The 13,534-nt window shown below is 38.6% G+C and overlaps 1 protein-coding gene across 8 annotated transcripts in view; it reads left to right on the plus strand.

The window, feature by feature from the left end:
- The window catches only part of MSH3 (mutS homolog 3), a 92,719-nt gene that overhangs the window by 59,709 nt on the left and 19,476 nt on the right, over window positions 1–13,534 (plus strand). For all 8 annotated transcript variants that reach the window (XM_064642934.1, XM_064642935.1, XM_064642940.1 and 5 more), the window contains 6 exons: window positions 590–758; window positions 2,952–3,016; window positions 4,156–4,272; window positions 5,910–6,017; window positions 7,963–8,077; window positions 12,157–12,314. In XM_064642934.1, the coding sequence (XP_064499004.1) occupies window positions 590–758; window positions 2,952–3,016; window positions 4,156–4,272; window positions 5,910–6,017; window positions 7,963–8,077; window positions 12,157–12,314 (732 nt within the window). The remainder of the gene's footprint in view (window positions 1–589; window positions 759–2,951; window positions 3,017–4,155; window positions 4,273–5,909; window positions 6,018–7,962; window positions 8,078–12,156; window positions 12,315–13,534) is intronic.

Genomic DNA, 13,534 nt, shown 5'->3' on the forward strand with positions numbered 1-13,534 from the left:
CATTTGAATGGCATTCCCTGTTTCAGATGTCAATCCTGAGCTGAGTTAGTGCAGCCAAAATAATTTTGTCTTTTTTTTTGACGTTGAAACTAGAAAAGAGCATTGTTTTGCATGTAGTTAAAAGTGCTCAGGTTAATCTTTTCTGGAGAAAACAAGGAAGAGTTTTCTCAGAGCTGCTCTGAGAAAGCCCTGATGGCATTCTGCTTCGATGAGGACCTTGGGGGGAGGGGGTTTCTTTGCAATTCTCATTAAAATATGCCCAAATTTGGCCAGATTCTAAATATGTTAAAAATCTATGTGCATGTTATGCAGAAATTATCTAAAGCTTCACATTTAATCATAATAAAGATGTTGTCAGCACTTGGGGTGCTCTGTATGCAAAGTGCCTTTCTATTCATGTCATGAGTATGGCAGCTTTTGGTAAATATGCTGTACCATGACCAAGCACCTGAAAATCTGTATTTAGAAGGAAGTAAAGCTAATGTTAAAACAAATGAGAATAACAAGTTAAAATAAGGACACAGCCAGCAGAATCAGGGAATATATCTCTGTTTTTACCATTATTTTATCTTATGCTTTTTATGGATAGGACTGGAGATAAAACCCAGTTGTTCAAGGACCTTACAGACTTCCCTGTCATCAGAAAGAAAAAGGAGGACATCCAGGGGGTGCTTTCTAAAATCCAATTGCATCTGCCAGACATTCGTAAACAGATTAAGAATCCTTCTGCTGAGTATGTTACAGTTTCAGGTCAAGAGGTAATATTGTATTTATTAAAATATGACTGCACCCATTCTTGTCTAGAAAACATCTTAAAAGTGAGAGCTACTAGAACTTAGTATGATGCTTGATGAGGTCATTTGACTATAATCTTTTGTCCAACTTTGAAGAACAGCTTTCTTATAGTATGACTCTTACTTGTTAAGACAATTACTTTAGTGATTTAAATAATAGAAACTGCACACATTAGCGCAGTTCAATTTGTTTCAGTGATGCTTCGTTTTTCTATGTATGTAAAAGCACTCACATACTTCCAGGGTTAATTTTGTGACTAGTAAGTGCTGAAATACTCTCAGAGGACCAGAAAGCATAGCATGTAGTTAACTTGGAGAATGGTGGAAGAATTTGTAAGTACTGAGTAAGACTGTAGTTTGAAAGATGGGAGATAAGAGGAACCGTATTAAAGAATGATAAATGTTGTTTGAATTCTAGAAACAGTGCTTTAGACTGGAGCTTTTGTTTGTAAGTGCTGTGCAGGTGTGGGCAGGACATGCTCCAGTGAGCTGAGAAGTTCAGTGGTGAAAAAAGAGATGTCAGATCCTGCAAAATTTGTGGGGGAACTGAGGGGAGCAGTGAGGTAGCACAGCTCAGCACTGTCCTTTGGGAACTGAGAGTAGGAGGGCTGAGAAAACTCCATAGAAAACTGGGAAAAGAAAGGAGTTGGGAAATGGAGAGAAATGGAGAGTAGGGGAGAGGAATGGGTGAGGACAAGGAGGGAAGGAACTGGAATTGACCCATGGAGGACTTTGGAAAGTGAGAAGGACCCAAGCGACACAGGAGGGAGCAAACAGGCACTGCTGAAATGAGGGAGAATGTGGGAAGGGATGAATTAGGAATAGCAGCCTTTGACAAAGACCTGCTGATGATGGAGCCGAGAACAGCAAACATGTGGTCCAAGAGTTGCGCAGGTTGTCAGCAGAGATACTGAAATTCAGCGGGAAAGTGGAAAAGTGTGTTTGAGTATTGTCTGAGGGAGGAAAGAGCCAAGATTTGAAAAGTTTCTCTCAGGGAGGCTACATTAAAAGTATATGATGACAGCTGTGTGAAGGAAAGGAAAAGAGAGGAATTGATCAAAGAGAGGAGAAAGCACCTGAGGAAGTACCGAAATGTGGAGTTGATAGGAGGGTTAAAAACCACCAGTCAGTGCAGACATATAAGAGAGCAGGGCATAGCTCAGAAACCATTGCAGATGGAGATGTGTGTTGGTGTACTGGTAAAAGGAGCTCTTATTTCATGATATCTGGTGAGGGTGTCTCAGAGACACCAAAAGGGTCAACAGGGGAAGGGTCAGAGAAGATGGTCAGTGAGGAAAGGAAAGACACCAAAGGAGTAGGAGTAAGGGAAAGGGAATTGTTAGAGAGGAGAAGAACGTAGAAGTCGAACAGGAGTCTGTTTGATTTGAGCTTTCTTCCTCAGATGTGTGTGGTATATTCTGCTTACATGCTGATAGATGTAGAATTCAAATGCTTCTTCACAGGAGAAGAGCAATAAGAAGTATTTCAAGACAAATATCTTGAAAGTGTTTTAGGTGAATGAAGAACTCGTCCACCATGCCCTTGATGGGTTTTTTTGTGCCCATGTCAGGACTGTTATTTTTGTTTGTACTTGAGGGTGATTGCTGGCTATTTCAGTGGGCTGTGGAAGGTTTTATCTAAATCATATTAATTATAATGGAAAAGCTTTGTCAGACCAGAGTCTCATGGATTTCTGTAAATGTGGGCATAGTCTGTGTTAATCTAATCTCTGCAGGTAATTAGTTTTCCAGCTGAATGTTGTGATCAGGAATGCTTCAATTCTCTGACATCCAGGGCCTCAGGCTGGTGTTACAAAGATAACTAACATGAATCATACAAAACATTGCAATAAACACATCACCTATATTTCACTGCACTGAGCATCCTGCCATTACTGCTGTTTTTCCCTGTGCCTCCCTCTCTGCCCCTGAGTTGATTCAAACCTCAAGCAAGGTTCTCTAGATACAGGAGGGTTATGTATGTCATAACCCTTGCTTTTCTGGGGGAGAAAGAACATTAACTTCTGGTCTGCTCAGTCTCTTCAGGCTGAATATTGTTTTCCTCTGATTCATGCGGATTTCTTGATTTATAATGATTATGATTCTCTAGCCTTCCTGACTTCCCATGATGTGTAATATTACATTTCTGTTATTTTAGTTTCTGATAGAAGTCAAGAATTCCCATAAATCATTTGTGCCATCTGACTGGGTTATGATTAGTAGGTACGTAAAATATCTTTGAAGTTGTTCTATTTTAGTATAGAAGTAAAACCATGGTATTTTGGTATTACAGTTAATTACATACACATTCTCATTGCTTCATTTGTTTATTTTTTTTTTTTTTAGCTGAACCCAACCGACCACAATTGTAAATTTATTGATTAAAAGCAAACAAAACCAAGCAGAAAAAATGGAGTGCTTAAAGCATTTGTTTTTACACAGTAGATCCTTAGAGCACTGTATTATTTACCTAACCTTTTAAAGTACATGTACTGGTATTAAAACCATGGTCTTGATTCAGTTGTGCCTGTAGCTTGCATGTGCCAGTGCTTCATAAAATTTTGATTGTTCTTATTTTATTCTAGCAGGTGAAACAGAGATAGACTGAATTATGTAGTTGGCTTTTATTTCCCCTCAGTAATTTATGATTCAGAGGGGTTGAATACCTTAAAGTTATAATGTCCATGTAAATGCTGAATTTTCTACAAGACCCAGTTTGTAATATGTGAGCACAGATATCACAGGTGAACTCTGAAGTGATGTTCTATTAACTTATGCAAGAGTTCAGTATTGAAAGTGCAGAGATTAGACCGAATTAATATGGTGAACGAATTGCAGCTAATCTGGATTCTGTAAAACAATGCCTGGGTACCCCACAGTGAGTCCTTAATGAAAATACATAAACAAATACCAAGTGCCCCAAGTGGAAACTAGCAAGGCACGCTGTATTTACAAAGTTCATTTCAGGCTTGTCATGAAGTTTTCCTTTTTAAAGTAATTTTCTTTATGTAGTTCATTGTATATGCAACCAGCTACAGAAAAGCCATCCATTTAGGCAGTGTTTTGTGAACAGAGTTTTGTGGAATATGTAAACTTTGATGATATATGCCACATTGTGCAAAACATTTCAGAAGCCTTGTGAGTGGACAGTGGCATAGTAACTGACCACTTTATTCACAATAAATACCAGTGGAATCAATTGGGTTTGGTACCACAACAAAAGAACGTTTTTTTTTTTTTAATCATCTATTTTCAAGGCTCTCAGTGAGTAAGAAAACTATTCCAATTTTGCATGTGTAGAGATGGTGTAGCTGATTGCTTGGTGACCTTGATTTCCTGTTTGGCTTCTCTCTCCCTTCAAGCACAAAAGCTGTGAGCCGCTTCCACTCTCCTTTTATCATAGAAAATTACAGGCATCTGAATCAGCTCCAGGAGAAGCTCATCCTTGACTGCAGCGCTGAGTGGCTGAACTTCTTAGAGTGAGTTTACAAAATACAGCCCGTCCTCATCATTGTATTTGGTTTGGAGTTTACTGTAAGAGGAGAAAAAGAAAGATGTTTATCTAAAAAGAAGTTCGTAGTTGTCCAGAACAACCTTATTAAAATGTTGCTTAAAGCAGTTGAAGGCAGGACCTTGAAGTCTGAGTCCTGAGACTAGCAGTGATATCTCTGTATTTCCACATTCTAATATACTATTGATTATGTAAGGTGTCTCTCAAAGTTTGAAAACTAATATCACATAAGATATTAGTTTTATTAAGAGCAAAATAATAATATAATATTAATACTGTTATTCTAATATATTAATAAATTAATATTAATTCTTTTAAAAATAATTAAGAATCTAAAAGTACAGCTGAGTAAAACTGAATCGAGTAGTTTTATTGTTGAAATAGTACTACTATTTATTAATATTATATAGTAGTGTTATTATTAATTATATTTTTTACACTACCCTGAGTTTGACTATGATTATTTGCTAGAAAGTAGTGGGAGTTTTATTGTCCCTCACATCCGGCACATCTGTTTGTCTGAGGTCAGAGTTTTTAGTGGTGTAATTTGACTTTTTGGCCAAAGGATCTTTAAAATGGGAGTTTAAAAATTATTTCTGGGACTTCTGAATGCCTTTTTCAGTTGTACAGTTATCCGTTATTTTTTTACTTCCATGAATTGCAAAGCTGGTGAAATTGTTCCTCTTGTCATGCAATGATAATTTGCAAAAGCTTAGCAAGTCCCCTCTGAAATTGTCTCACTGGATTTGCCCCATAGTGGGAACCCAGCAATTCTCTAAATTTGATAGAAACTAGAAAAACATTCCAATTCGCACTTCTCTGTGTGTGTTTCCTGTGCAGTGCTAAGAAAATGGTTCTCTTCATGTTCCCTTGGCTGTTTTCAATAATGTTGTATAACAGCAGACAACAAGGAAAGACCTGGGTGTAGGAAAGTGCTCTTCTTTCCCACTCCTCCATTCATTTATGTCTTTGTTTATTAAACTTTGCTCCCTTGCTGGTTTTGTATTCTATATTGTACCTTTGAGACTAGGAGAGGGGAGAAAACAAATTCTTGAGGATGAACAGAATGAACTTTACTGAAAACTTTGCTCCCCTGGTAACGTCATTATTGTGCTGGGGAAGCAATACATAAAATGAAAATTAATTCTTGAATTTTCTGCTGTAGATACCGTACTTTACTGAAATTGTAGACAACTCCTGTGTCGGACACTCTTTAGTTTGGTTCTTTTCTGATTGTAACTTATGGTTGAAGTTGAACCAGTGATTGGGATTCAGCTGGCACTGTGACAAATTGTGGCATTTTTACAGACCTCATTGAGGCAACTGCTGACTCTTAATATGCTACCTAATGAATTTCATTTTTGTCTGATTTTTTGTGCTTAAAAATAATTCACTCTTAGAATGTCATAAAGTCCATCTTGATTAAGATTGTGTCGTCCTGTTGCAGCCTAAATCACTGCTGGGAGATTTGAATTCAGAACGATTTAGCAACCACAGGAGCTCTGTGAAGAACTTGCATGGAGTGTATTTTGACAATGCTTCTGTATCTGTGCAGAATTATTTTTTTCCCCTTTTCTTCTGTTACTTTTCCCTGTTTTGGTACAGCCATTTCAGTGAACATTATCACTCTGTGTCTAAAGCCATTGGTCACCTAGCAACTGTCGACTGCCTGTTCTCTCTTGCCCTGGTGGCTAAACAAGGAGACTACTGCAGGTAATCAATTTTTAATTTTTATTTGGGATTTTTAAGGGAATTATAAGAGGGTATTTAAAATAAATCAGATTTTAATATCTGTACTATGATAAAATGCATTATTAAAATTGTTTACAATAGTTTCAACTTAATCTGATTTTGCCAAACAACACTTCTGGGCAAAACACAAATCTGTAAACATTACAGTTCAAATTTTACATGTTATGTCAAATTAACAAATCAACAAACAAATTACGGTTTTTGTTTGACCTGAGTCTAGTGGATATCTCACTATATATAAATAAATGTTGGACTTTGCATGGACTTCTTTTTCTCTTTTTTTTTTTCTCAGCAAGGTCTGAGTTCATAATATCTTTCTACTACCTCAATTTCTCAGGTATTTGAGGTTTGTTTCAGTGATGTATTTCAGATAAATAATAGATAAATATTAGTTCCAGCTTGTAGAGCAGAGGAGATGCTTCACCTGGGATCAGGTGTGATGAGCTGTGCACCTGCCCCTGCCCAAGACCCACACATAGGCAAATGAAATCAGCTTACATGTACTTCTGCTGTTATACATCTTTAAACATAATATTGATCACCTCTGGACTCTTGGGATCGTGTGTGCCTCTGTTAAAATCTCTTTGAAAGTAATTGCTCACTTATTTCTGTATACTCAGATGAGAAAACAAACTGAAGTCTGATTAATTCACTGTGCCAGGGTTTAAATAGTTCACTGAATTTTAGAATGGCTTAGAGCTTATAAACTGGCTGGAAAGAGACTTACTTCAGCTGCAGGGAAGGTGTCACTAATTAATTTTGGAGGGCTGCTGAAGGAAAGATTAAGACAGTAATACTAAGCATTTTTTAGGAATGTTTTTTGACTCAGTGAGGATGGTTTCCTATAGCTCAACCTCAGGTAGGTAAGTGAGCCAGGTCAGGAGCACAAGTGCTCTGCATAGTTGTGGGGGAGAGCTGAGCACCTCTCACAGTTCAGAGGCATCTGAGGATCCCTGGGTAGCGACACTCTTCCTTTACACAGATTATTTACAGCATCAGGGCTCTCAGGCAGCAACGTTAGAGACGTAAAGGTGATGGTGTGTGTAGTCCAGAGACCATCATCTGATGTTTGGGTGTCCACTCTCCAGGCTGTGAATGGTTTAAGGGATGCTGTTGAAAAGGTAGTATAAGGCTCAAGATTGTCTATATATTGGTTTCATCTCAGCTATACAACTGCTGGGAAAAAACCTGCCATTATCAGTTTGCATCTCTTTCCCCAGTGCTTTGTGTTTCTAATGTGCCATTTATTTCATCTCCATTTTCCTTCTAAATTGCATACTCCCACTCCCCACATCTTCCCTTTAAAGACCACCCAGAGTATCAGTTCATTTCCAGTCTTAAAATTCTGTGGCTTTATTCCAGTATCCTCTTTTTCCCAGAGCTGCTGCCTCTCTCCCTATAAGTTACTGCTCTTATTTCAGAGTGGTTGTACTTCTGGGGTAGGAAAATGTTGCTGAGACATGGAACTGCATTTACCTCCCCATTGAGTGCTGCAATTCAGTTTACAATGGAAAAGAAAAAGTAGGTTGCAGAGAACAAAAAGAATTAATAGAATTCAGTGGAACATGCTTCTTTTTTGGTTTTTGTTCTGTGAAGAACATTCAGTATTTGGAGATGGAGCTTTTCAGACATGGAGATGTAGTGAAGAATTAGATGTTACATTAGTAGACTTGTAGACAAATTTGCAGTTAAGGTGGAATTTCCTCATCCAATTTGCTAATATATTCTTTTGTAACTGATTGAAAGTAAGGAAGTCTTTAGAAATGCTTAATGTCAATAATTAATTTTTATAATTTGAGAGTTTTTTTCACAAAAATCTACATTATAGGTGACCCTCCTGCAGGCTTTAGTTGCAGTAAATTATTAGTTACAATAAATTAGAATTAATATATTTTCTTTTTTGCAGACCAGTTGTGCAAGATAATCGGCAAGAAATAATTATAAAAAATGGGAGGCACCCTGTGATTGACGTACTCCTGGGAGAACAGGATCAGTATGTTCCAAATACCACTAACCTTTCAGTAAGTACCAAGATACTTCAAAATCATTCAAGGGAAGGAGTCTGGGATCAGCTTCTTGGCTAGGAAATTAAAATAAGTAATTTAATCATACAACTGTCTGCTTGGTTGCATTTCAGAGAGATATTGCTAGATGTGACCACATCTTTTTTGTCCCTTTTCTGATATCTGGCAGCCAGACGCTCTTTTTACAACCTTGTTCAACCTTAATGGCATAAATAAAAGAAAGGTTATCTCAATATTAGGAAAATGTATGTTTTAAATGGTTATTTTTGAAAAACAAATAATTATGGGGTTTTTAATGGTGTAATCAGAAGGAGTCCTAATTTTGTCAAATCTTTTCTCAAAATTGTGGAGTGTTTTAATATGCAAAATAGATGTGACAGGCTCAGTTTTGCACCTTGATTCTAAGATTGCTCCTGTATTTTTTTAGGTATTTCTCTACTAAATGTTTTCCTTTCTTTCTGAAAGTGTTAATGTGATGCAGACTTCTTTTTCCTGATAAACTCTGTCCTTTAAATTACCTGTCCATTTGAGGTTTTTCATTAAATATTTACCTGTCTATATATTTTTTAAATATTATCTGTTCTTAATGAATATTAAAGATATCCTTGCAACTTAACGCTGAGCTCTCTCTGCCTTTTTATATAGTAAATACGGAAAAGGTATGAAACAGCTGTCAGTGTGGAACATTTCTGTGATAAAACAGCATTTGAATTTGTATGTATTTCTTGGGAAATATTTTTAAATGCTGTTCTATACTGAACAATGATACAGATATTTTGCAATACTGCAGGGAATGTTTTCAAAATTATTTGTCAACTCCAAACAAGCAACAGATGGCACTTAAAAAAAAATTCAGCATTTCATTCAGTAGTCATCATCCACTTTTCCCTGTTTAGCTCCATTCTTATGTTGGCTTTCTAAATACTGAATATTACAAAATTAAGTAATCATAGCAGAATCACTTTTGCCTCTACTGTTGAGTTTTCTCTTTCTTGAGAGAAGAGGTGGGTGGGAACTAGTGTGGTAAAATGTCTCTAGTTTTCAACTGATGTGTTTGAATCAGCAGGAAAATACATCTCCTGTCATGTTTTCAGATGAAATATTGTCAAATATCTAACTTGAGGAAAAGCTTTCTTGCAGTGCCCTGAAATAAACATATTATTTTTCCATTCCCCTTCTCCTCCACAAATGTTCATGGATTGTTTTAGAACTTTTAACTTCGGCCATGGATTCCAATAAGATGTTGGCTTATGGCTGTGTGCAGTTTTAAGGGCAGATATTGTTGCGTTCCAGATTAAGCTATGAACTGCCCAGTGCAGTTACATTTTTATTTAAGACTTCTTAAAAGCCTTTTGGTTCATTATAACCTCTAATTAGCATCTGGAGAAAGAGTCACACACTCTTATCTGAGAGAAATTCTTTTTAATTTAGTGAGAAAAATAAGATATTTTGGCAAAAGGTTTTTACAGGAGTAAAATACAACCAAGAAAAAAGCATTTCACTAAAACATTCAGCACAAAGACCCATTACACAGGAAACACCCACTAAAAACTATCCATATACCAGCTTTAGTAAAACACAGTTCATTGGTTTTAAGTCACTCACAAGAGAAGGAAAAGAGCAACAGGAGAAAACAGATTAAAAGGGTAAAGAACGAGAAAAGAGAGAAGAGGAGAGGGAAAGGAGAGGACAACAGTTACCGACAAGATTTGATGATTCACATGGTACCAGCTGGAGGGGGAGAAGAGAGAGACAGGGAGACCACATGGAGTCTCGTGTTTCTAGAGTTCAGTTTTCCCTCCCAGGCAGGTTATCCCACCAGGCTTTCCAGCCCCAGCTGAGTTGTGCTGTAGCCAGTCACAGGCTGCAGGGGTGTGGTGTGGGCGAGCTGCCAGGCAGCTCTGCCTTGACTGACCGCCCGACTGACAAGGCTGCCGGGCCTTCAGCTCTGCCACGTGCTCTGCGTGGGCTGCAGGCCTTGCCTTCAGCTCTGCCCTGTGCCCTCAGCACAGGCCTGATGTGCAGGCCTCACCATGGACCTGCAGGGCCAGGGCCAGCCCCTCCCCACATGCACACACACACACACGTACTCACAGTGAGTTGGTTCTGACCCATATCAATAATTCACTGAGATTCGTATCCAGTATCTCACAGATGTGTTCTCTGCTCTGATGTAACAGCAGATGTTCTTTCTGAAAACCACAAGATTTGCAAACCAGCCACCAGTGTCACAGCATGGTTGGAGGGAGCCTGGACAGATTGTGGATTTTAACAGATGAACTCGTAAACTCATTCTGGTTTTAAATTGTGTTGGTTTGAGCCCGGACAAAGTTTTAGTAGCAGCACTAGAACTATAGCCTGGAGACTAGAATGTTATGCATTTTGTTCTCATACAGTCATGTGCACTTTATTACATTCATCCTTTATTCCCAATTGTGGCATTTTCTGAGTTTTGACTGTATTACGACTTCCGTATGGATGAGGTTTGCTTTGCAAAAGCTGAGCAACTTTTTACATATAATAAATTCTGATTCCCTGTATCTTCTCTATCTTCTGTACTATGACATAAGTGACAGTCCTATCTGAATTTTATGTGTGTCTCTATAAACAGAATGAAAGCTCCATCAAAAGTCAGATCTGTAAAGATCTTGAGTCTTTTTCCATGGAGAGTTTTTTGGTTGTTGTTTTCACAGTGCCTGATCAGTTCCAAGTTTCCCAAGCAGTGTGACTAACACAGCTTGTCCTGCCCTCCATGCCTCTCCCTTGGGGCAGTGGATGTGCTGACTTTTGTGTAGTTCATCAGTTGCTGCATTTCTTTGGATGCACCCAGGGGAAAGGAAAAGAGTGCCTGTGTGATGTCCTTGCATAACTTAATTTCCTAGTCTGGATTTGGGCTGTGAGAAAGCTTTATAGATTCATTGACGAGTTTTAATTTTGTATGAGCAATTGTCTGGCACTAGAGTAGGCAGTCATACAGCTGAGATGAGTTCTTGCATCTGATTTAACTTTCTATGTGGTTTCAGTGGTCAGATACACTTACTGCCTGGAGATTGGGTACAGTCTGCTCACAGTATTTGTGTTGCAGTCAAGTATTGCCAAACTCAGCAATGTCTTCATGTCTTCATGTTGTAAGCCAGTCTGAGTGTACTTATGTCATACCAAGGCAGGCAATTTTGAGTGTAAAATCCAGGTCAGGTCTTTGTCTGTCAGAGCTCCCCATTTGGCAATGAGAACTCCAGCTGGAGAGGAGTCCGGATCACAGCCAAATTAGGACAGCTCTGGCTATGCTGAGAGCTCATGAGTTTCTGCTTTTCTCCAAAGAAAATTACACAGAATCCCAGAATAGCTTGGGTTGGAAGGGACCTCAAAGCTCATCCAGTTCCACCCCTGCCATGGGCAGGGACACCTTCCACTATCCCAGGTTGCTCCAAACCCCATCCTACCTGGCCTTGGACACTTTCAGGGATGGGGCAGCCACAGCTTCTCTGGGCAACCTGTGTGGGACCTCACAACCCTCACAAGGAATAAATTCCTTCCCAATATCCCATCCAGCACTGTCCTCTGTCAGTTTGAAGTCATTCCCCCTTGTCCTGTCACTGCAGACCCTTCTAAATAGTCTCTCTCCATCTTTTCTGTCAGCTCCCTTCAGGTCCTGCAAGATCACAATTAGGTTACCCTGGAACCTTTTCTTCTCCAGTCTGAACAATCCCAATTCTCTCAGCCTTTCCTCACAGCAGAGCTGCTTCATCCCTCTGATCATCTTGGTGCCTTCTCTGGACTCGCTCCAGCAGCTCCATGGCCTTCCTGTGCTGGGGACCAGGTTCTTGGATACTTTCTTAGCTCCTTGATGGAGAAGAGGGAAGGTTCCCCCTCACTGTGTCCATTTTGCTCAAGAGCACTCAAAGTTGATTTTGATGCATCTGGGACTTCATAATATCTGGAAAAGCGAATGTGATGAACAGGAAGTTTAGACCTGCCGACTTATCCTATCCTTCTAAGCAGATGCACACACCAGACTTTCTTATGGAAGCACCACATGCAGGAAAAAATATTTGACTTCTCTTTTGTGTTTCCAGGGAGATGGTGAAAGGGTCATGATAATAACTGGGCCTAACATGGGAGGAAAGAGCTCCTACATAAAGCAAGTGGCCTTGATCACAGTCATGGCACAGGTCGGTTCTTATGTTCCTGCGGAGGAAGCGACAATTGGAATTGTGGATGGTATTTTTACCAGGTAATCTTTCAAAACTTGCTGTATGTATATAGAAATGTTACTGTGGCAGGGGTGTGTGTGTGTGTGTGTGTGTCTGTATACAAAGTGTAATTTCATTTTCGTTTAGAACTCCAGAATTTATACCTGAAGTTTTCCTTTTCATTTTAAAGGCATGTATTCATTGTTAAGTTTTGACTCTGATTTTCTGGAAAGCTAATGGTATTTGTATTGTAATCTTTGAATCTTCGAAGGATAACAATTTTAATGTGTATGTCTTGATTAAGATCCAGATATCTAAATCATCTGCCTGAATGGACATCTCAGCCAAGTGTATTCTGCTGGGTGGCAGCCAAATGGTGTTTCCCCTAAAACGAATGTTGTCACCTCTGAAAGTCCTGTCACGGTTTCTGCTGTCAAGTTCAGTTGTATACATTCACAGTATTTGAGATTGAGAATAATGGCAGTTTATTTCACTCAGTCTCATTTTTGAGGCAGTGCTGAGTAATTTGTAGAGATTATCAGTACAGTCAAAAGTCTGTATTTTATAATCTAATATTACTAAGGTTTATCCCTCTGATTTTCCCACTTTTTCTTTAATAATTTTTTTTAATGAGCAAAAATTCTGTGTTACTGATGGTATTTGAGATGGATTTTTATCTGTGGTTCTAAGTTTCACAGCAGTCATGTAATCTGTGCTAGAATTTTGTGAAATTCTAGTTCTGTGATGGCAGTAAGCATTCCAGAGTTAACTTTTAATGAGAACCTGAAGTAGTTCTCACCTGGGATTGCTTCATCATATAAAGTGAAGTGAAGTGTTCTTACTCTTCATTGTGTAATGACAAAAATGAATGAAATTGCGCCTTGATGCAGTTCAGGGCTAAGCAAATTAGAAAACATTTGTATCGTCTTTCCAAAATTCATTGGAGACTTCCAATGGTTGGAGAATTCAAAATGGTTCACTTCTTTCCCTGCCCTGTGTTGAAAGAAATTAACTGGTTGGTTGGATGAGCATTTTCTCAAGGGGACACAGAGACACACAGGACCTGATTTGCTTTACAGAACAAACATTAAAATGTCACTAACAATTTGAAGATGATTTTTTTCTTCTCTGTGTTTTGTAGCTGAACGTCACTTGGGTTCACGCTGACTGAATTTCTAATCATGCAAGTCTGCTACTCTAAACCTGAGTATCTGCTTTCCTCTACTTTTCTTAGACTGTCATAGTAACAGGATGATTTCTG

Source organism: Pseudopipra pipra, chromosome Z (assembly GCF_036250125.1).
Source record: "Pseudopipra pipra isolate bDixPip1 chromosome Z, bDixPip1.hap1, whole genome shotgun sequence".
NCBI classification, from domain to species: domain Eukaryota; kingdom Metazoa; phylum Chordata; class Aves; order Passeriformes; family Pipridae; genus Pseudopipra; species Pseudopipra pipra.